Genomic DNA, 23374 nt, shown 5'->3' on the forward strand with positions numbered 1-23374 from the left:
AGAAAACATGTTTTAATGAAGGCCATTTCTTTGGTATGTGAGAACTTGCTTTTTCAGCAATTACACAATAGACAGCATAGTCTAAAAATCTTTGAATACACTTGCAAACTTTAACAAAGATACAAACCCAGCAGGGAAAGACTAATGTAAGCCATAAATCTGTCACTTATGGAATGTCTTCTGGAATCAACATTTTCTATTTTTTGAGACTCACATGTAATCAATGTCTTTTATTGTTTGGTCACTTGCTCTTTAACATATCATGTATACCAAATGTATCTATTATTTCTATAGCCTAAAAAATGATTTGACTCCCCCCTTAATGATTTTTGCTGTGCCCAAATTACTTGGTGATTCCTATTTTCAGGTGGACAAAGAAACTCTTGTGCAAAGACAAAATTCTGTCTCAAATTCAGGGATCAAGTTCATATTAGCTCCATGCCAAATTAAGGGTGCCTGTGTTTGGAGACAATAGTGGATAGCTTCTCCCTTTTAGGATTAAACAACATAAAGGAACAAGCAGTCAAATACATTGGAGACTAGCACTTGGTAGAGCAGCCATGAAGGCTTTTAAAAAAACATGCGAATGCCATAATGTCGCCATACCTACAGGTGTTTAAAATTGTGCTGTGATAATTTCTGTGACACTCTATGGGTATGAAAGTTAGATTTTGAAGCAGGATAGGAGGGTGTAGTTGTTAAGATGATGGCCTACAGACCAGGATTCTAAGGTTCATGTCCTGCCTTGGGCATGAAAGCTGGCTAGATGATATTTGGCCAGTCACTCTCTTCAGTACAACCTACCTCAGAAGGTTGCTGTGGAAAAATAGAAGGAGAAAGGAATATTATGTATGTTTGCCACCTTAAGTTACTTATAAAGTAATAAAAATGGGATTTGAAAAAATCTAATAAGCAGTATTGATGCTTTTGAACATTGGTATTGGAGAAGATTTCTGTGAATTGTGAGGACTGCCAAAAAACCAAATTAATGGACCATCAAACAAATCAAGACCAAGTTCTCAGTTGAGGCAAAAATGACCAGAATCAAATTATTGTACCTCAAACACATTAAATAAAGATAAGGAAAGAGGAAAAAGAGATGACCAGGCACACACAATAGAAGGACTTCGTGGCAATAACAATGTTGAAAACCAGATAAGGGACAGATCGTTATGAAGAATAATTATCTGTGGTTGCTAAGAATTGAAAATAACTTGATGGCTATTCAAGGAATGCACTGATTGGGGTTAATACTGATGTTTTATTTGAGAATTTTGCTTTGTAGCACCTGAATCATTAACACTGTCAAATTATGTTCGTGTCAGTCTATATACAGTCCACAATGCGAACTGCCAGCATGCAATTTCTCATCAACAGATATGGAGGCAGTCAGTTCCATCAGCTCTGTGAACTTTTAAATGCACCGTGAAGCCACCTAGATGAGGCAAAGCAGGGCAGATGTATTGCTCATCAACACTTACTTAGTTAGCACAGCACAGCAGTTTTAATAATACTAGCCCTTCAGTGTGTTATACTGTATTAAAAACATGGTGTTTCTTCTGTGCCTTAGGTTAGGATTATTTTATCTCTGCTGTTGGGGGAGAGAGTTGGTTGATATTCCCTTCAAATGATGCTAACTTCATAATTTTGTTTCATTTTGCTGTTTGTGTATATTAAGCTGTCCAACTGAGTGGCTGGAGTTGATATCATAGAAATGTGATTACAAATAAATAAATAAGCAAGCAAGCAAGCAAGCTAGCCACCAGACAACCATTTAACTGTTCTAATAAGTTATATAAATCTATCCATCATACAATTCATTTGTTCAATATCTAAAATAAGATTATACAACATTCAACAAGATAAAAATGTATATTGCTGAATAACAGGGATAATTGTTCCATTTGTCTCACTAAAGACTGCAGAAAAGAACAGTAAATACTTCTAATGCCATTATTTCAATAAATACTATTAATGCTACCATTTGTTGGCCTTTTTGATAAATACTGATTGTTGCAAATATTGGTATGATCTAGCGAAATTTAAGTACTATTACATCCTATAAATTTTAAAGAAAGAAAAGGAGGATATAAGTTTTTTTCTGATATCTGGAACAGAAATGTGATTTGATTATGCTTTTCCTTACAAATTATTAGGCACAGATGTATGTATATGTTAGCCTTGAAGCAACATTTATTCCTCATGTGAAAATGAAGACTTATTATTACCATGCTTACTTGTAAAACAAGAACATCAGGAACAGTGGACTCAGCAAAGCAGCAAGTTGAATAACTTTCAAGTTGAAAACTTTCACCCTTCTTCTAAAGGTGAAAAAGATCTAAAGGTTTATGTTGATTTATTTTCAGGTAAGCCAAAGGACATGATGCGAACATTTAACACATGGTAATTCTTCTTAAATGTACACAAAATATTGTCATACTTCTATCGAACTAAAAGGCTGAAAACACTCACTGGCAATTTTCCATATCGTGTAAATCCACTTTTTGTAAGCAGTAGAGTTATTTTAAATCTACACACATTACCTAACTAATGAAATATTACAGAGTCCATTGTGAGTTCTGCTTTATTTTATTATATTGTATTTGCCAGAAATTATCTTCATTTACTTTTCACAAATTCACAAAATTGATGCAAAGAACACAATGGCATGCATATGCCTTTGTATGATCTGGTAATACTTTCTTATGATTCACATAATACAAAAAGATGTATGTTCATTTTCAGAATGTAAAAAAAAATCCAGGAAATGAATATCTAGTTCTGTGATCAAAAATTCAAATTGCCTTCATCTTCAATAACTTAGAATATAAAATATTTCTTGGAAATTGGGGGTTTACCATTCACTCATTAGTGTTTCAAAACAAGGATTTCATAAGCCACAATTCTTTCAAAGCCAAAAAAAATGGCAAAATCCAGGATTTACAGTATATCACATCCAAAAAAATGAATTTCTTATACTGTCTATTGTGCTAAAGACAATCCCTTCTATAGGAAGGGCAGTTTTGAATACTTCAAATAAAAACAAGTTCAAACACACATTTCATTGATATCAAATTGCTCACTGCACACATTCTATATAAGAATTACAAGTGTGGATTAGCTTGCGGCAGATTTTGATAAGAGATTCTAATTTATCACTTACAGCATAATATATTTTATGAAAGTGCACAATTTCCAATTAAGAAATGGCAAATTCCTGGGAATTTTATCACTGAAACTTAAAACAATTTTTGAAAATTATCATTTTAAAGTTAAAATGTGTTCATTAAGTGTATACAAATTTTTCCTTTTATCTAGTGTACAATCACTGCTAACTCCTGCCATACAGCACACTTTTTACGCTTATAGTTCTTGTGATTCTCCATTAACTTTCTTTTATTATAACAGAGATGTCAATTGTGAGCCTAGTGTTTTTTCATTTTTCATTTTTGATTCTGACTGGTTTTTTGATGTTTTATTGTGTTCATCTTCAATAGGACTGTCAGTGGGTATCTGTCAAGGAAATAAAAGGCAATTCAGAACATAGGAGATTTAGAAAACAGATTTAGCGAGAAGCTAGCATGGAATTATCAAAGTAAAAAAAGGGGTATTCCCTAAAATTCCAATGAAACATTCAAAACAATGGAAATGTATACAGTGGTACCTCGGTGTTCATCGTTAATTGTTTTGTGGGGGGCGGGGGGCATGCGACCAATACCAAAAAAGAACAAGCACCAAACAAATTTTACACATAAGGAATAATGTATTAATCACAAGGCAGCCAACGACAAGTTCTAGCTTGCATTTCAAGTAACAAATGAGAAGTCTGGGATAAAATTTTCATGTCAAAATGCATTGAGTGCCAAATTTGATGAGTTTCAAAGCAGTTAAGTACCAAGGTACTACTATACTATGTTTTGTCCAAATCCTTTTGAAAATGAGGTGAACCAACATTAATTAGTAAAAAGTTCAATTGGTAGGAATGTGTATTAAATACAAATGTGTCATATTGTCATCTATATTGAGAAACCTCCAAATCATTTCTTACCATTCATTTAAATATAAGCATATTATACTAATATTCATACACAAATGATGAATACACATTCATTTGATACATAAATAAACATTTGCCTTCCATATATGTATCATATTACTTGCAACTGTTTTGTATATTAGATTAAACAACCTAATAATTATTGGCTTTGGGGACCACTATGTACCCCAATATAAATAATTATAGAAAATTATTTTCTATGAGTTTTAGTGGGTTAGGTCCCTTGTCTATGGAACATAACTTATTGATAATTACTTATATAATTGCAATTTAAATATGTACATAGACATGAAAGAATAGGTAATAACTTCAGGAAATACTACAATGCTGTTCATGTCATTTTAAAATATGTAACATGATAGCTACTGAATTTCCAGGATGAAATGGAATACTTGTTAAGTTCCAATTCAGATGGAAGAGAGTGCTGTCTATAAAATTATACTATCCTGTACTATTTCATTCTCAATAAGGGTGGAGATAGTATCCATGCATGGGTTGACACTGTCCGTGCTCTGATTGGACTGAGTCTGATTACTAATTAATTAACCACTATATAACCCGCCTCCATGAATGGTATCACCCAGTTTCTGACTCAGTCCACCCTGGGACAGTCATGTTATCCTTCTTATCTCTACCTTAATTGGTCAAAAATTTGATAGATTCAAAACTGTTGATTCCTTGCAGCAACTGTGAGTATCCTGGATCCAAATGTGGGGTTCTGGACACCTGAGGCCACAGAGCTGCTGCCTACAGGCCATGCACCTCTCCCCTCAGTAGCACAAGGAGGGTTGGCTCCCTACCTAGTTTAAATGGTGCGGGCGGCGTGCCGTTCCTTTTTAAATTGACAGCCACGGAGACAGGGAGAGAGCCCAGAATGCTGCGCAGCGGCTGTGCAGCGCGACAATTGCCATACCGGCTCCAACGGTGTGTGCGAGGCCGCTCTCGCTTTAAATGAGCAGTGCACTGACAGGGAGAGCCCAGGACAATTGTGAGCGCCCGGTCAGGCCAAAAAATACACAGGGGGCCAAGCGCTTCTCTGGGAGGCTCAGCACTGTTCTGAGGGGGTTCGGCTGCACGAAAAAGGGTGTGAATGCTATTTTGAACGGGGCGGAGATCAGAGTGCCGGCAAATAACTGCGGACGCCATTTTCTGTTGACTTTTGCCTTGGTGACAGTATGGCCGATGACGGTGTGCCTGAGCCTGCCTCAGGCTCTGGCAGGGAGGTCACTGAATCTGAACCTGGTCTCCTTGCTATGACGGAGGCTTCTCTTTCCCCTGCCGGGGCAGCCTCATCTCATGCTAAGGCCTCCCACAAGAGCTCGTGTTCAAGCAGTAAGAGTTCAAAGACTAAGAAGGCATTCAAGGCCTCTTCCAGTACTAAGCACTCGAATACCTCCTCCCAACATCTATCTGAGAAGGAGGCACAGGCACCACCACAGACAAGCCCACTGCCACCACTGCAGCTTGATTTAAATCAGGGTCCATTTAGCCCGATGTTACCAATTAATACATCGGGGCTTTGGGGAAACACTGAGCCTCATTTCCAGAGTAGGAGCAGGGAGGCCACTTTCACCCCGACTGCAGTTGGCCTTCGTCTGGCAGAACACCTTGCTCCATTGCCAGCCTTGTATGCCCCTGCAGCCATGCCAGCAATGCCCTCTAGTTACCAGGACTTTGTAGCGGAAGCTATAAAACAAGGGATTGCGGCTGGACTAAAGGAGAGTCTCAGGGTCACAAGCTGAGACCGCTCAGGTCACATCCCGAGCAGAAGGGGTGCCAGCACCTACAACTCTTTCTCAGCTACCAGAACCTGATCACAGCCCTTCCCCCACCTCGGAAGAGGGCGAAATCAGGGAGGCCGACCTGTCGGATGAGGAGGGGTCCGTCGCTGATAAACCCTCCTACACGGGCCTTTTTCCATCTAACTTATTCAAGGCCAAGGCGGCTTCGGAGCTTGGAACTCAAGCAGTGAAGGAACCCCCATCACAGTCCCAGTCGACCAGTGTTTGGTTTACTGAGCACAAGTTGGAGATTGACACCATTCCGGCCCTGCAGCTCTTTGTTGATACTATTCACCGTCAGTAGTCCACTCCTACGTCTGGCCCAGCTCCGTCAGCCAATGATAGACATTTCTATAACATCGCAGACGACCTCAGTCGATGCTGCTTTCGGAAGGAGAGTGCTGCAGGCTATTCGGTTGGAAGGGTCAGTTTCGGAACAGTCTATTGCCCGCCCTTGAAGATTATACGGCTTGGGTATGTCCCATGCATGGATGCTATCTCCACCCTTATTGAGAAAAGGCGTTGGTAACTTACCTGATACGCCTCTTCTAATAAGGTGCAGATAGCATCCAGCCCCGGCCCTTATTTTGACTGTTCCTTGTCTTTCCAGGACTGTTTTTGTTCTAATTTCAGGTGTTTGTATTGACATATTGATAATGTTCCCTTTCTTTGGATCACTAAAGTTGAAATTTGTTTGGATAACACGTGGAGTCTGTCTTTTTTTCTCTTCGCTGGAAACTGGGTGGTACAACTCATGGAGGCGGGTTATATAGTGGTTAATTAATTAGTAATCAGACTCAGTCCAATCAGAGTACGAACAGTGTCAACCCATGCATGGATGCTATCTCCATCTTATTAGAAGAGGCATATCAGGTAAGTTACCAACACCCTGTTTCTCAGTGGTCCATCTTCCACATATACTGCAGACAGAATTAGGATAAAAATTGGATAAACTGGAAGTTTCTTCAGAAACAGCAAATAATACATTGGGTTTTGAAACATCTAATAAAAAAAAGATGCAAACTTCACAAAAAATATTTTCTAAGTTTACTCAAAAGAACTGACAATATAATTAAAGTGAGTTAAACTTATATCACAACAATAAATTTAAAGATTAAAATTACTTACAGATTTAATGTCCACAGTTACAATCCCTGAATTTATATTGTGCCTTCGCAAATCAGATTTAATTAAAGCTAAAAAAAGAGATAGTATGAAATATCAATTCAAATGCATTCACTGGTGAAATTTTTTAGTTTGGCTTTGTTAATTGTCCTACAGATACCAATACATTAATGTCAGCAGTCTTCTGCAGAATATCTAATACTTTATTGCAATGTTTTTCAGGTATTTCTGAATTGAGAAATAGTTATATGAGTAAATACTAAAACAAATTAATCAAAAGTGCAAATCTAGATCAGGGAGAGGATATTTTGGTGATGGGTGATGATATCAAGATAACTTGGGGATTGAACAGCAGCTGTTGTACTGCAATGAAACTGATGCAGATAAGCAGGCAAACTGATTGAACAACTACAGTATTTTTCGGAGTATAAGATGCACCAGAGTATAAGATGCACCCAGGTTTTGAAGAGGCAAATTTTAAAAAAAGTAGGTAGGAAGATAGAGAGATAGAGAGGAAGAGAAAAAGAGAGAAATACAGTAGGTAGGTTGGGAGAGAGAGAGAAAGAGTAGTTAGGTAGGTAGGTAGGTAGGTAGGTAGGTAAAGTGATAGAGAGAGAGAGAGAGAGAGAGAGAAATACAGGAGGCAGGGAGGGAGGGAGAGAGTGTAGATAGGTAGGTAAAGGGAGAGAGAAAGAGGGATACTGTAGATAGGTAGGGAGAGAGAGAGTAGGTAGGTTGGTAGGTAGAGGGATAGAGAGAAAAATAGAGAGAAATACAGTAGATAGGTAGGGGGAGACAGAGTAGGTAGGTAGGTATATAGGTAAATAGAGGGGGAGAGAGAGAGAGAAATACAGTAGGTAGGGAGGGAGAGAGAGAGGGTAGGTAGGTAGGTAGATGTTTCCAGGTGTATTTATCCATGTGCTGGAGAAGGAAATAGCTGACAACCTGTAGCACCTAAAACTTTGTTTCTGCTGGGATAGCACTTGATCAATGTAATTCTAACAACATCAACAACTGTAACTAAACAGCTTTGCAAACCTCCCCAAAATATTTTTTTTCCAAAAAAAGTCATGAATAGCCTTGGGGGAGGGGGTTGCAGAGTGCTCCGGGGGGAGGGCAAAAATGAACAAAAGCAGTCCGTTTTTCACAAAAACGGGCTTTTTTTGTCAAAGGAAATGCATGCACAGCCTTATGGAGGCTTATAGAGTGCTGCTGAGGGCTGGGGGGGGCAAAAAACAGCCCGTTTTTTGCTCATTTCTACCCTCCCCAGCCCCCAGGAGCTGTCTGAAAGCTTCCATAAGGCTATGCATGGCCATTTTGGTGAAGGGGTGGGGCTTCCGGAGGCAAAAAATGCTGTATTTGGTGTATAAGACACACCCAGATTTTCAGCCTCTCTTTAGAGGAAAAAAGGTGTGTCTTATACATCCGGAAAAATACGGTAAATTAAAACATTTTTTAGAATATATGTTACGTTGAGAATTCATTCTACTCCATAACTTTCCATTTGTAAAAGATACTCCAGATACCTCCATTGTTTAACCCTCTCGGAGTTTGGTGAAAGCTTAAGTATTGTTAACTTCAGGGAAGAAAATAATTTAAAGGCAATTATTAGAGTAAGTTGCTTTATTCTTATTCAATACAATTTACTTTATTGTTTCCAATGAAATGCCTATCATCCATCTATCTATCATCTATCTATCATCTATCTATCTATCTATCTATCTATCTATCTATCATCTATCTATCTTTGTGATATATAATATCATGACCAAAGCTTGTTGAAAGAATGCAGCAATATGGCTTTCATATTCTATTATACTATTAAATAAATATAATTTATTACTTTTGGGATCTACTATATCTATAATTACTATAAGAGGCTAAGATTTACAATTTCCTCAGATTCTACAAATATATGTGGTGGTCTGGATTCCCAGAAGGGACAAGCTGCATTCCAGAGGACCAAGAAACAGTGAAGTTTAGATACTGGAAGTTCGGTTGGGAGAAAGAGGATCAAAATAGCTCATCCCTAGAAGTTCTCAGGGTGTATTTTAATGAGGTAGTAATTGTTTTATTTGGGCAAGATTTGTGTCTGTAGGTGAGGAACAATAAAGGAAGTAACTGTGTGCCTTTAATGATTTTCAGAGCCTCAGGCAATATCTGAGATTAGATATTTCTTAAAATGTATCACAATATATCAAAATACAATATCATATACAAGGGTGGAGGTTTGTTCCCTGAACTTGTGGGTTGATTTCCGAACGTTCTATACCCAGACTAAGTAACATTTTCAGTGGAGTTTAGATGATTACCTAGCCTGGTAACGAAACCTTACTTTCATCCTACACCTGAGCTACAGATATTCACCACCATTGCAATACTGTGTATTTTAAGAGAGATCCTAATATTGATTTCTCTTAGATTCTATGCATAAATTATTGAGGAATATCTTATGACTGACCTACATGCTAATCAACTTTTCAGTTTAGGCTTTAATCCAGGTTAAAATGAACACACATAGTGATGAAAGACATTCATAAAAGATACAGGTACATGACCACAACTGAGACCAAAATTTCCATTGCTAAGCAAGACAGTTCAGTGAATTTTGCCCCATTTTACGACCTTGCTTGCCAGAGTTTAAATGAATCACATGGTTCTTAAGTTAGTAACATGATTATTAAGTATATTCGGCTTCCCCATTAGCCTCAGAAGGTCACAAAGAGTGATCACATGACCCCAAGACATTGCAATAATCATAACCACTGTATTTGTCCAAAAATAAGACCAGATCTTATATTAATTTTTGGTCATTAATTTTGGTCTTGTTTTTGGGGAAATACGGTACTAAAATGTGTCTGTCTGGCTGACAATCTTAACTGGAGCTTATTTTGGGGGTAAGGCTAATAAGAGCATCTGGAAAAATAATACTAGGGCTTATTTTGTGGTTGGCTCTTATTTTCAGGGTAACACAGTACATGCCGGTTGCCAAGCATCTGAATTTTGATCACGTGATCACAAGGATGCTGCAATGGTTGTGTGAAAAAGTGTCATAAGTGACTTTTTTCAGTGTCACTGTAACTTTGAAAGATCACTAAACAAATGCTTGTAAGTTGAGGACTACTTGAATAGAGACACTTTACAAACAAAAAAGTAGGCAAACCCCCACGGCCTGTTTAACCAATCTTGTTTCTTACTGCTCTTATTTCACTGTTAACGTATTTAAAATGTTGACAAATATTTATTTGCCTTACCATTATGATGCATTGTATTTTTAGTCTTGTAAGGTATGTGGTGTGTTTTTTGGTAATAAAAGGAGTTTTACAGTTTCAAATAAACAAAGATGACTTAAGCATTTGGAGCAGGGGTGTGAAGCACAAGGCCTGTGGGCGCATCCAGCCTGCAATGTGATCAGATCCAGCCTGCGGGGCCATCCTGGAAAATGTAAGGGGCCGTCCCGCATCGCTTCGGCCCAGTCTACCCAATGCAAAGAGGAAACATCGGGCCAATGTGGCTTCACCCCAGTCTATATGCTAGCAGTTTGGGCAGTGGCATCAAGCTGGCTATGCCTACCCACCTGGTCATGCCCAGTGAGTGACATTAAGCTGGCCACGCCCAACCACCTGGTCACACCCATCCAGTCAGTCACATCCCACCCTGCCCCCCGAGGTCAACAACAGCCCTGATGCTGCCCTCGATGAAATTGAGTTTGACCCACCTGCTTTGGACAGATTTCATATTTACTATTTTTCTATTAAGAACAAAAACATAATTTGAGATAATGTTTTAAGTTATTACCTGTTAAAATGATACCTATAAACATCCACACACAGAGAAAAATATTTCCAGCACGAGGATTGTAAACTGTTGTAAGCTTCCCTTGGATCAATGTAAAGACGATCCCAAATATCTGTAATTGTTTATAAGAAAACATTTCAGAATTTAACCCTGCCAATTCTCCTTGAGTTCCATGAACTCTGCCAGCTTTATTTCCTATTGTGCTCCATAAGTGGGATTTTGTTTACGCACTGTTTTCAGAAAAGAACAGTGTGCTCTCATCATATTAAAAGTGTACTACTCATGGCTTGCAAATTTGTTCGGGGGGGGGGGGCACCCCAGAATTACCCTGCCATTCTAATGGAAAATAGCTTATTCGAGAAAAAGTATTCTTTCAGATTCCAAGCATAAACAGAGATATGAGAAAAAATAGTTAGAATGGACTGGGTAGCCACAAATTCATTTTTCCACAGTGCCAATATAAATTCAGCAAAGGACAAATATTTTTTGTGTGATTTTTTTTTTTTGCATAGTAATACAATTGTTACAACATATATGCTATTTTCTAAATATTTTCAATAGAGATGCTGCAAGCTTTAGGAAAGCTCTGAATATTTACTATGATTTGCAGAGCTTTCTGAAAGCTGTTTCCTTAATCTTTGCTACTTACCTATTTATGAAAACAGCATCACTGAAGTGATAAAGTTATCTGAACTCAAGACTCCAAGATTCTAGTAAAATTCCTCATTACCTGTGCTGAAGCATTCAAAAGCCCTGATGAAGTGCCTTCTGACTCTGGGTATGTAATTTCCACAGCAAATTCAAAACCAAGGGGCAGATAACCTGTCATAAAGAAACTGATATAAAAAGCCAAAGTGTAAATTAGCAATAATCCCTACTATCTGTATCAAAATTATTCTTCAGTATTTATTACTAGGGCAACGGATTTTCTAGCTTACTCCAATAATTTGAAAATCCAGTTACAAAAATCCACCTTTGATGGAAATATATTCCACCAGAAAATAAACACTTTAATAATATAAAATATATTTAATCTTCCTGAATTAGCACTGCCGTATATTTTATTGCAAAAAGCCTTACCCAAGTACTCCACCAGTCACAAATACAACTAGAAGGTTTCCACAGTTCAAGGTGAATGTAAATACGACCATCCCAACAAAAGAGAGGATGTATACAACTAATGTGGTCTGTCTGTAGAAAAAAACCACACAAATTATTTTTGCTATAATCTCATAACACAGGTCAAATAAAAATGTACGTTTTCAATGGAAATCTATCATTGCCTTCTTTTGCCGCCTAACAATAGCGGTAGTCCTTGGATTACCATAGTAATTGGGACTGGAATTTCTATTGTAAACTTTTATGATGTGCTCCTAAAGTGGTGACATTGCGTGACTTCATTGCTTAACAGCAGCAATCTTGACAATCCCTGTGCCATCATTAAGTGAAAAGTGCAGGTTGTTAAGCAGGGATGTGACCGCATCTTACAACTGCCCACTGGCTTCCAACAAGCGAAGTCAATGGGGAGCCTGCAGGAAGTTCTATTGCATGATCTTTGGCACAAAGTTCCTGGCATTGATAAAAACAGAAATTCCACTTAGAACTAAACCAAGAAATTTTGGTCCTTTGTCAAAAATCAAAAAATGAGCTATGAATTATAGCCAGAAGCTTTCCAAAAATGGTTAGTTATACATAATTCTAATAAAGGAGAATATTTATAGCTCCGGGTTGACATGAGGGATGCTTGGTACTCGCTGAGCTTTTTTTCTTGCAGACATTTTATTACCCAAAGTAGGTAACATCATCAGTGCTAGTCAATGACAGTGACAGTGACTAACATTGATAATGTTATATAATATGAGTAATGAAACCTCTTCAAGAAAACAAGCAAGTTCAGAGAGCACCAAGGATTCCTCATAAACATACTTCTCTCTTACACATACACACATTTAACTAATTAACAAAAGACAGAATTACGCTCTCTCTATATTTCTATAATATTTCTATTAAACTACTCAGCCTTCATATTATAACTACAGCATAACATATGAATTTAAACATTTGCTATTCCCATTCATATACCTACTTGTATGTCTTGGTATGATCCAGCCATAAGCCACAAATAATAGAGCCAACCATTCCAGCTACCACAAGTGTGAGGCCAATCCTACCTGCATTTATCTCTTCTCCCTTTATGTAATATAATTATGAAATTACATAATTATGTAATGCTTAAGCAAGTTCATTCTAATTCGCTTTTTCAAAAGTCAAATCTATTAAAAAATTAGTAAAATTTATCAATCATTTTCATAGGTCAATACCAAGCATAAGAAAATTCAAAGTACGGCAATAGTAAACTGGGAGTGAAACTATTATGCATAGCCATAATTTTAGTTTATAGCTCATTTTCAGATAGTGTAATTAGGTAAGTCAATTATTTAAAAAAACTTAAAGATTATTCTATTACCAATTTTATTAAGACAAGGAAATAAGAAATAAGGAAATAGATGCAAGCTAAGTCTACAAAACTGCAGTATTTTTAGACAGTATTCTCAAAGATTGGAAGATGAAATGCTAATTTTTCATGATTCTCAAGCCCATGTTTTATTCCTTCTACAAATTTCAACCTTTTTATCTGAGGTAAAAATATAATAATCCATAATCAGATAGCATATCGAACTATTATTCTTTTACCTAATGACAGATCTCCCACATCCTGTATGCTTAACTCCTGTACAAATCAAAATTGGCAATGACAAAACAAGCAGGGCACTAATTTTGATTCAATAAGAAATTCTATAAAAACTTACCTCATAGTGAGCTAATATCATTTGGTTTAGTAAAGTTGACACTGAGTAAAAGGCTCCAGTCATAATTCCTACAATGAAATTATCAAAAGTACTGCCATCATTACAGAAAATAAATGAAGCCAAACTCATAAAACACAGAACATCTGAAAAGGAAATGAAACCTAGGCCCTCAGAATATCTTTTTGCCCTGCATGGGCTCATCTCCTACTTGCCATCAAGACAGGCATAAACAGAAGCACTGCACAGCACACTGAAAGGGAGATACCCAAACAGTCAATGAAGTATGGGGAGGACTGTGAACAACTAGAAATGAAATCTAAATTCCATTCATCATTTTTGCCATAGGCAAAAATCTGTTGGGGTGTGTGTGGAATCACTGAAAAAAGTAGTTTTCAAATACTCTTATGGCTACATGATAATAGACTCAAGAGTCTAATGCCCCAACACTTTTGTCATCTCCAGTTTCACATTACTCAACAGCTCTTTAGTAAATCTTTGGCTGGAGTTCTATGAGGTTCTATGGGGTCAAAAGAGAGGAGGCATGAAATGACTGTTGATCTTGTCAGGTCTACCACAATATTCCAAATTATATAGAATAGTGACAGCTCCCCATTCTCATATGAGAGAATTGTATAAACACAGCTACATCACTGCACATTTAGAGATCATTCTTATGGCTCCCTTGCTCCTTCACCAACAATAGCCCAACAGTATCAGGACAATCCTCAGAATTTACATTATGCTCTAAGCTGCAAATACTACTGCTGTCTCAATATGAATGGTATGAAACTACGACAACCTATTGAAGTTTCTTGAAAAATGCTACAAATAGAGGAAGTAATTTTGTTACATTTGTCTTTTCCTGCCACAAATATTTAAGTAATTATAAATAGACATTGTATTTCAAAATCCATTACCTTATTTTTGAACAATTAAACACTATATACCACAGAATTTAAAAGTTCAACAGTATTAATACAGGTTCAGAATAGTGTAGTGCTTAAATTGAATAATATCCGTATAACAGAATTAACATGTGAATGTTTAATGTTGATGCTTCTAACACGGATATTAATAATTTAGAATTGTTTATGAATTTATAATAGCAATTACATAACTCAATATGGAGATGGGTGGCATATCAATTTATTAAATATCTCTTAGCAAATAAATCTCTAAAGTACAAGAAGAAAGCCAGGTTATAAAAACAATACAATGTTTAGTACACACATCTTTAAATAAGTTAAATAAATGCTCACCATAGCTTATCAGCAAAAGAATAAAAGGAATATTCCTGAACAAATTGAGTATTGATTGTTTATAGGAGTGACCTTCTGAAGATGGATCCAGGAGAACAGCCTGAGACTGACTTGGGGGATATTTGGGTTTTTCCTTAAACACTAGGGAGAAAGCAAAAGCATATTAAGTATATAACATTTTCTCATGATGGAACGGTTTTAGATGCACCTTCATATGTAATAAATTATCAATATAATAAAGGAAGCATGTTTCTATGTTTCCATAAATGCACAGATACTGGGATAACTTGGAATTTCAGTCAGTATAAAACCTGAAAGTCAATGTGTTAGAAGTATTGGTAGTCCTTGACTTACAAGTTTAATGACCGTTCAGAGTTACAATGGCACTGAAAAAAGTGACTTATGACAGTTATTCACACTTACGACTATTGCAGCAGCACATGGTCATGTGATCAACATTCAGCCGCTAGCAACTGACCCATATTTATGATGATTGCAGTGTTGTGGGGTCATGTGATCACTTATTGAGACCTTCTGACAAGCAAAGTCAATGAAGAAGCCAGATTCACTTAATAACCGTGTTACTAACTTAAGAACTGCAGTGATTCATTTAACAACTATGGAAAGCAAGCAGTCTTAAAATGGGGCACAACTCGCTTAACTGTCTTACTTAGCAACTGAAATTTTGGGCCCAATTTGGTGGTAAGTCAAGGACTACCCGTAGGTATCACAGAACTAATTCCACTTTTTCATATGTAATGAGCAAAGGATCTTTGTCTACAAAGCTTCCCTTCCCAACTGAGAGGTTCCTAAAATTTACTGATGCATAGTCATCCTCTTTATCTTGAGAATGATAAGAATGGCAACTGAACCACTCCCCTCTTTCAAAGTAGAACTTGCCCTTTTATAAACAAGATTTTATAAGTGTCAGAAGCTGCACCATCCAATCTTTTATGAATTAATTTGCTTACTAGAATTTAACAGTCATTTATTTTTCCAATTTTGATTGTCAGTTGCTCACATACTATGCATTCTAATGATCATTTGAAACCTGAGAATATAATGTGTCACTTCATTGTCCTGAATTTGCCAAAGCTCAGCAAAGGAACTGCATCATAGCTATGTTATTCTATATGAGTACTGATAGAACTACAGTGACCAGCAGCAGCATTAATGCCATATTATGTTTCCACAGCTAGTACCAGGTTTTTTTCTTCATTACTATCAGATATACCGTATTTTTCGCCTTATAAGACACACTTTTTTACTCCAAAAAAGAGGGTAAAAATCTGAGTGCGTCTTGTAAGCCGAATGTAGCCACTGGGTCATCTGAAAATGGGGCAGGCAAAGAGGGGGCTGCAGAGATCGTGATGGCTGGAAAGGAGAGAGGTTTCGCTTTCAGAGCTCCCGCTCGGCTGGGCTCCCGAGAGGGCTTAGGCGGTGGTGGCGGTGGCGGTGGCAGCGGCTCCTCACATTGCTGGGGCGCTGCTTTAAGCTGCCCTCCTCCTGCAAACGAAAGGTGCCTCAAGGCTTTGGCTCCTGAGACCGGTGCGCTGCCATCCAAAATGCTGGTAACACGATCGCTGCAGCGCCCGCTTTACCTGCCGCTTCTCGGGCAGTTCCAGGCAGCAGAGATCATAGTAATAGCATTTTGGATAGCAGCGCACCATCTCAGGAGCCAAAGCCTTTGAATCAAGTTTGATTGTGTCCCATCTAGCGTTCTCCACCCCCACCCCCAAATCTCTCCGGATCCGGAGAGATTTGGGGGTGGGGGTGGAGAACGCTAGATGGGACACAATCAAATCGAAGCCTTCGAATCAAGTTTGATTGTGTCCCATCTAGCGTTCTCCACCCCCACCCCCAAATCTCTCCGGATCCGGGGGTGGAGAACGCTAGATGGGACACAATCAAACTTGATTCAAAGGCTTTCGCTCCTAAGATCGAAGGAGGGAGGGAGAAAGGAAGGATAGGAGGATAGGGAAAGAGGAAAGAAGGCAGGCAGGCAGAAGGGAGGGAGGTGCAAGGAAGGAAGCATAGATAAGCAGGAGGGAAAGAAGTCAGGCAGGCAGGAGGAAAGAGGAAGGAGGGAACTGGAAGGGAGGCAGGAAGGAAGGGAAGGAGGAAGGGAGGGTGGAAGGAATGATAGACAAGTAAGAGGGAAAGAGGAAAGAAAGCATCTGAATGTACTAAACACGAGTCTTCAGGGAAAAGATGGATACATTGTGAAAACTCAGCTGTCAGTTGATCTTAATGTTATGAAATGAAAAGTATGCCATTTGCAATTAACTTGGCATAAAATAATTCATTTGCATTTAATTGTTATTGTTCAAAGAATGTTCGGAAAAATGGCCCTCCAGCATGTTCACTTCATCCAATCTGGCCCTCTTTGAAAAAAGTTTGGACACCCCTGTGTTACATGGTTGACATAAAATTGTTCTTAAACTGCTGTTAACTTTATACAGTTGATATAAAATATTTTACTATAGTATTTGGTTCAGAATCTTTTTTTTCTAGATTTTCCTCCTTTAAAATTGGGTGCGTCTTATATTCCGGAGCGTCTTATAGGGCGAAAAATACGGTAATCAAAATTTTTTGCTTGAGGTTTCCCCATTCCTTATCAAGTGTTGCATCATAGGATCTTAGATTTTACAATCCCTCCTTGGTTATTGTAATATTTTCCATTGTTTATCTTAACTCCAAAATTCTTCTAGTCATGTTTTAATACAATTCTGGTAATTATTCTTTTACTTTTCCTTCAATTTTCTTCTTAGTCCTCTTAATCTAAACTTCTCATTATTTCCTTACCATCTTCTCATAGATATGTTATAATTTGTAATTACAGCTAATTCTAGGAAAAACAAAACATTACTTATAATACATTGACATAATTCTTGTATTATTATTGTTGTTGTTGCTGTTGTTGTTATTATTGTTAATCTTCAATTCAATTCACAGTCTGTGACTAGTAAAAATTAGTTCAAGTCCTAACCAAGGACCTAAGACCTATTAAGGTAACATTTGAGTATATAGGCAAAGGATGTCAAACTCGTGTCATGACATTGTGGTCACGTGACCTATGACTCCCCCCCCTTCGCTAAAACGAGGTGGGCAAGGCCAGCATGTGATATATCCACGAGTTTGACACCCCTGATATAGGCAGTTCAGATAGAGTGGTTTTTGTAAAGTCAGGATATCCAGGTATAATAAGTTCAAAAATTCCATGTATCTAGGCAGCTCTTTGCTCCAAGGCTATTACTATTGGTGCAACCATTGATTTCTTCCTCCATAATCGCTCAACTTCAATTTACAAATTATTTATTATTGTTGTTGTTATTAGATTGAAATAATGTTTTACATACCAACCGCTGTTAATAAAAAGAGGAAGGTAGATACTCCTGCTGTGCCATAGAACATTATGCTGATATTATGTCCCATAAGATCCAGGTTATCATATGTGTTTGGAACTAAAACTGGAGGCAGTAAAAAGCCAATTGCTGTGCCTAGCTATTAAAATAAAAAGAAATTTGTGTTAGAATAAATCTGAAAACATAGATCTATTAGACTACCATAGGTCAATCTAGCCAAAACAGTATGATACAACAGTCCAAAATACATTCAAATGCATAATCATAAACAGTAAAGCAGTAGCCTTGATTTACTTTTTCTTCCCAAGAGCTTCTATTTAAGCTTTCACAGCTAAGCCTCTGGAAGTAATATGCAACCATTAAGAATTATAGATATAAACAGATCAACTCCCCCCACCCAATCTGTCTAACTCCCCTTTAAAACAACCTAAATTTGCGACATCCCCATATCTAATTATGCATTATATGGTGACATACTTTCCTTAGCATTTTTGTTTTAAAATGAATGACTTCTGATACTGAGAGGAAGAAAACATTATTGATACTGAGAGGAAGAAAACATTTTTCATCATACATACCGTGTTTCCCCGAAAATACAACATGTCCTGATAATAAGGCCATGCCACATTTTTCGGGTGGGCAAAAATGTAAGCCCTGTCCCAAAAATAAGCCTGCTGGACAACCCCCCCTCCAGCCAGACAGAGCGCCACTCACTGACCTAGCAGTATCCCACAGGCGCCAAGCCGCAGGAATGGGGTGGGAGGGCAAAGGCTCGCGTTGCTTGGTGCCCTCGGGATACCGCTAGGTCGGTGAGCGGTGCTGTGCCCAACTGAAGAGGGGGGTTGCCAGGTGGTTGCTCTCTTGCGAGCGGGCTCCCAAAGAGCCAGGCACAGCCTCAGGGTCGAACGGCCATGTTGCGCTATCACAGCAGCCATGAGGTGACCACACTCACAAGCAGCCACCCAGCAACACCCCTTTCCAGCCAGGCACAGCGCCATTCACTGACCTAGGGGTATTGCCAAGTCGCGTGAGCGCCTGTTCACCGACCTCTGGCTTCTGCAGCTTGGCGCCTTCAGAATGCCCCTAGGTCAGTGAATGGGGCTCTGCATGGCTGGAGAGGGGGGTTGCGTGAGTGGCTTTTCCGCTCCCCGCTCGCGCACCTCCCAGCCTCACGATGCCCTTGCCTAACACTCCCTGCAGAGTCACGGCAACTCCGCTGCTGCTGCCGCCGCCGCTACATGGCTTTTTCTACAGTTTCCAAAGCATGGAGGTAGGATGCCGAGTCTTCCGGAAGTTGCCACTCTGGAAATATGCTCTATGGTTGTATGCTCTGGGAGTACGCTCTGCCTCAGCCAGCCCAAAACCATAGAGCGTACTCCCAGAGCGGCCACTGCCGAAAGACTCAGATCTCCAGAGTTTGGAAACCGGAGAATAGGTTAGGCGGCGGCACACTGGCCCTGCAGGGAGAACTGGGCCAGGGCATGGTGAGGTTGGGAGGCACACCAGCTGGGGATGGAACAGGTGCTCACGCAACCTCCCTTTCCAGCCGGGCAGAGCGCCATGCACTGACCTAAGAAGGGTATCCTGAATGCGTCCAGCCGCGGGAACTGGGGGGGAGGGCAGAGGACCACGCGGCTTAGTGCCTTTGGGATATCACTGGGTCCGTGAGTGGCGCTCTGCCAGCTGGAAAGGGGGGTTGCCGGGTAGCTGCTCGTGAGCGTAGTCACCTCATGGCTGATATGTTGTGCTGCTGTGACAGCGCAACACAGCCGTTTGCCCCTGAGGCTGTGCCTAGCTCTTCGGGCGCCTGCTCGCAAGAGAGCAGCCACCCGGCAACTCCAAAACAATAAGGCCCCCCCGATAATAAGACCCAATCAATATTTGGGGGGGGGCAAAAGAAAATAAGACCCTGTCTTATTTTTCGGGGAAACACTGTATGTTTTACACCTCTTTACAAACCTTTTTTCTCTGCTTTTAAGAAAAAAAGCTTTAAATATTGTAGTATTGTCTAACAGAAAATTTGATATAATCCCCCAATCATTTGAGGTACTCCTATTCCAGTTTTATACTTTTTACAGACGCAGAAGTCAACATGAAATTGTCTATTTTCTCTGCTCCCTTATCTTTTAACCATTAACCAATTCTTTAAAGTTGAATATTCTTAATTCTCCTATAGCCGTTATAGTGAATGTTTGATAAAGGATTGCATGAACGTTTTTTTGATAGCCAAACATATTTCTATCAACACACTTGGTGATACCCTTTAAAAATAGTATTAATAATAACATAAACCTGAAAGTTTCTATCACAAGGAAAAAAATTGAAAGAACTTTGCTTTTTCATCAGGAAGTCAACAGCTAGTAACAGTTCTAATTCATTACATTTAAATGAAGTGATTTTTCTCGATTAAAGTGCAGAACTATATTTAGAATGCAAGAATGTTCAATAACTTTTTATACTCACTTGTTTTCCTAACTGATTTTCTCAATATTAAAATATCAAAACTCTTGCAGAAAATATTTTCTTTGAAATATGCTCATATTTCTATATTATTAGTTCCATAATTATTAGAGGGTTATAACTGAAAAATGAAAACTTATATTATGATGCCCTACTAACATCACATCATCAGACAGAAGATACAAATCTAATTAGCAAGAATTTGGATTAAATATATGAAGGCTAATTATTCAATTATAAATGTCCTTGCTTATTCAAGTTAATTGCTTCAATCACCAATGCCAACCCGGTTATGCATGATCAGTGCTCATCTAACTATGGAAAAAAGAATGGAAACTAGATTTTTTTTCTCAAACCCAAATGCACTTATTTTTTCTCACCAAACTTATCCATCAACATCCATATTTCACGCATCTTTTTCTCCTTTTTTACCACTCACCTGATTGCCCAGAACAGCTACAGCACAAGCAGTGGACACTTCTTTGGGTCCAAACCAAACAGAAGCAATGTGGGAAGGCAAGCCCAAAATAAAGACCTGGGCTACGGAACACACAATCTGAGCCAGCAGAGTGACCAGATAGAGATTTGGCTGGACGCTGGTACACTTAATCCATGCCCCCAAGCAATTCAGTCCAGATCCCAGCAAAGCAGTGAGACGGAGACCACGCTTGTCCAGCAACCAAGTGGCCGGAAATATGAGAGGCACATATGCCACCATATATGATATGGAGAGCCAGTCAATTTCAGAAGAATGAACATTATAGTAGCGAGTGAAGACACTGGTCAATATACTGTACTGGATCCACTGGAAGGCATTGACTAGCGAGTAGCAGCTGAACACGGCCAGCACCACCAGCCTCCGTTTGGAAAGCCGAGGGATCAGCTTCACCGCCACGGTACAGTCAGACAGCATCGCTTCCGCTTCTGGATACTTCTCGAGATCAGCAAAAGAAACGGCGCTGCTTCCAAACTCCGCATCCTTCTTCGGCACCAAAGACAGGCAGTTGCCGCTGTCGTCCGGCTCTTTGCCGGCCAGGTATCCATTGGGCTGGAGGGCAAGCACCGTGGCTTCCTCCCCAACCTCGCCGTTGGTCTCGCTGCTTTCCCCGGGCTCGGCCATCTCCGTTCCCTCCCCGCCCATTCTGGCTCCCCCGACCTGAGGCCTTTGCCCCGCCCAAGCCTACCTGCCGGCGGACCCTTCCTAGGAACCTCCCTTGTCTACCGCAAGGAGAACCGCTACACGCCTCTTTTCCCTCCCGCCTCCCCACTTAGGTGTGCCCGCGGCCACTTCCAGCCTGCGCTTCCCGCCCGGCCTTCGCTTTGGGGATGCTTCGCTTGCTCTCTTCGGCGCGCTTTGCATTTAGCCCTCACTTCTAATCTCTGCCTCCCCGACTGAGCTCCGCCCTCGCTTCCCCCACCCGCCAACGGTTATCCCGGAGGCTCCAGGCAGAGATTGAAGGAAGAGCGCATCTCAGTTAGGGGCACCTCGGAATCACCGAAGACTCGATGCCGGCTTCCGCATGCGCACTTAGCCTCCTCTTCGATCGGGAGACGTTCCAAAGGAGAGGTTCTAAGCCAATGAGGGGACGGAGAGGTTTTTGCGCTATGGCCGCTCTGCCAATCGTGGAGAAAGGAGGCTGGGCTGTGTCTTGAGCCAAAAGGGCTCCCAAGGTTGCCGACCTCGTTTGGGGAACTGGGGTTGTGGTGGGTCTCGTTCTCCGAGGTCAAGGCCTCCCCTTCGGCTACGTGGAAAGGATCTGCGTGGCAGCTGGTCTTGGCTGTCATTTTGGCAGTCTCTCACCTTTCACAGATTGCTGCATCGCGCGTCTAATCCCTCAGGCGCAACTCGTGGGGCATCGGGGGAGGGGGTGGCAGGAGTAGCTATGTATGCGCTCCTCATTCGGAGCATCTTCCTAGGTTTCGACGGCGGAGTGGCATTTTTAAAAAAAAGGTTCCTAAACTGTTTCTGGAAAATTAAGAGGAGGGTAGTTGGCTTGGAGGAAAAGATTGGTGGAGATCCACACCCGGTTTTCTCCATGTTACGGTTAGACTTCGGCTTCTCTTACCTTATGTAAAAGCAGCTGTTTTTTGCCGCCACCTTTTTTTATTGGAATTTGTCAAACAAAAACGAGAACAATAGGAGAATAAAACTACAAGGGAGAAGGACGATAAGCACGTTAGGGCACTTATGTCATCCCCTCTATTGACCACTTTGTGATGAAATTGAAATTTTGTATCTGATTTCACCTATTTGTCCTAGAAAAATTATTGGACTACGCTTTCCTGCAATCTAAACCAGCTCAGGGTATTGCAGACACTGGGAGGGGATATCCAGTTTATGGAGACAGCATGCTACAAAATAGCATCCGAAAGATATTAAGACGTCTGGGCTGAAAATGCTTCAGGTGGGGTGAGAAAAACCCTCATCGGTTTGAGAATTATTTTTAGGGGGCAATAAACAGTTTTGTAGTCTTCAGTAGAGATTATGCGCTAAGAAGGAATTGACAGTGAATGGGTTCTTGCTCCTCTATGAACTTGGTTGCTTTCTGCAGATATGTCATTACCTGGGTAGATAACATCATTGCTAAGGAGATCACTGACCGAGTTCAGAGAGCAGCAAAAACGTCAGACTTTCTTCTGTCAGTGTTTATATGTAGCCCTTTGCCCTGCCAGTCTTAAAAATAGAATTTGATTTCCTTTCTGATTATTATCTGGTGCT

The 23374-nt window shown here is 39.8% G+C and overlaps 2 protein-coding genes across 2 annotated transcripts in view; both read right to left on the reverse strand.

Moving 5' to 3' along the window:
* NENF (neudesin neurotrophic factor) overlaps positions 1-23374 on the reverse strand; it is a gene marked incomplete at its 5' end in the record, with an annotated part of 340944 nt that overhangs the window by 133871 nt on the left and 183699 nt on the right. The window lies entirely within an intron of this gene.
* Positions 1333-22165, reverse strand: FLVCR1 (FLVCR choline and heme transporter 1). The gene is made up of 10 exons (XM_081944171.1): positions 21095-22165; positions 18190-18334; positions 14831-14971; positions 13572-13639; positions 12848-12951; positions 11842-11952; positions 11492-11597; positions 10762-10873; positions 6967-7034; positions 1333-3513 (listed from the first exon to the last, which is right to left on the reverse strand). The coding sequence occupies exons 1-10, from the start codon at positions 21794-21796 to the stop codon at positions 3400-3402; spliced, it is 1671 nt and encodes a 556-aa protein (XP_081800297.1). The 5' UTR covers positions 21797-22165; the 3' UTR covers positions 1333-3399.

Source organism: Natrix helvetica (genome assembly GCF_964273705.1).
Source record: "Natrix helvetica genome assembly, chromosome: 2".
In the NCBI taxonomy this organism is placed as follows: domain Eukaryota; kingdom Metazoa; phylum Chordata; class Lepidosauria; order Squamata; family Natricidae; genus Natrix; species Natrix helvetica.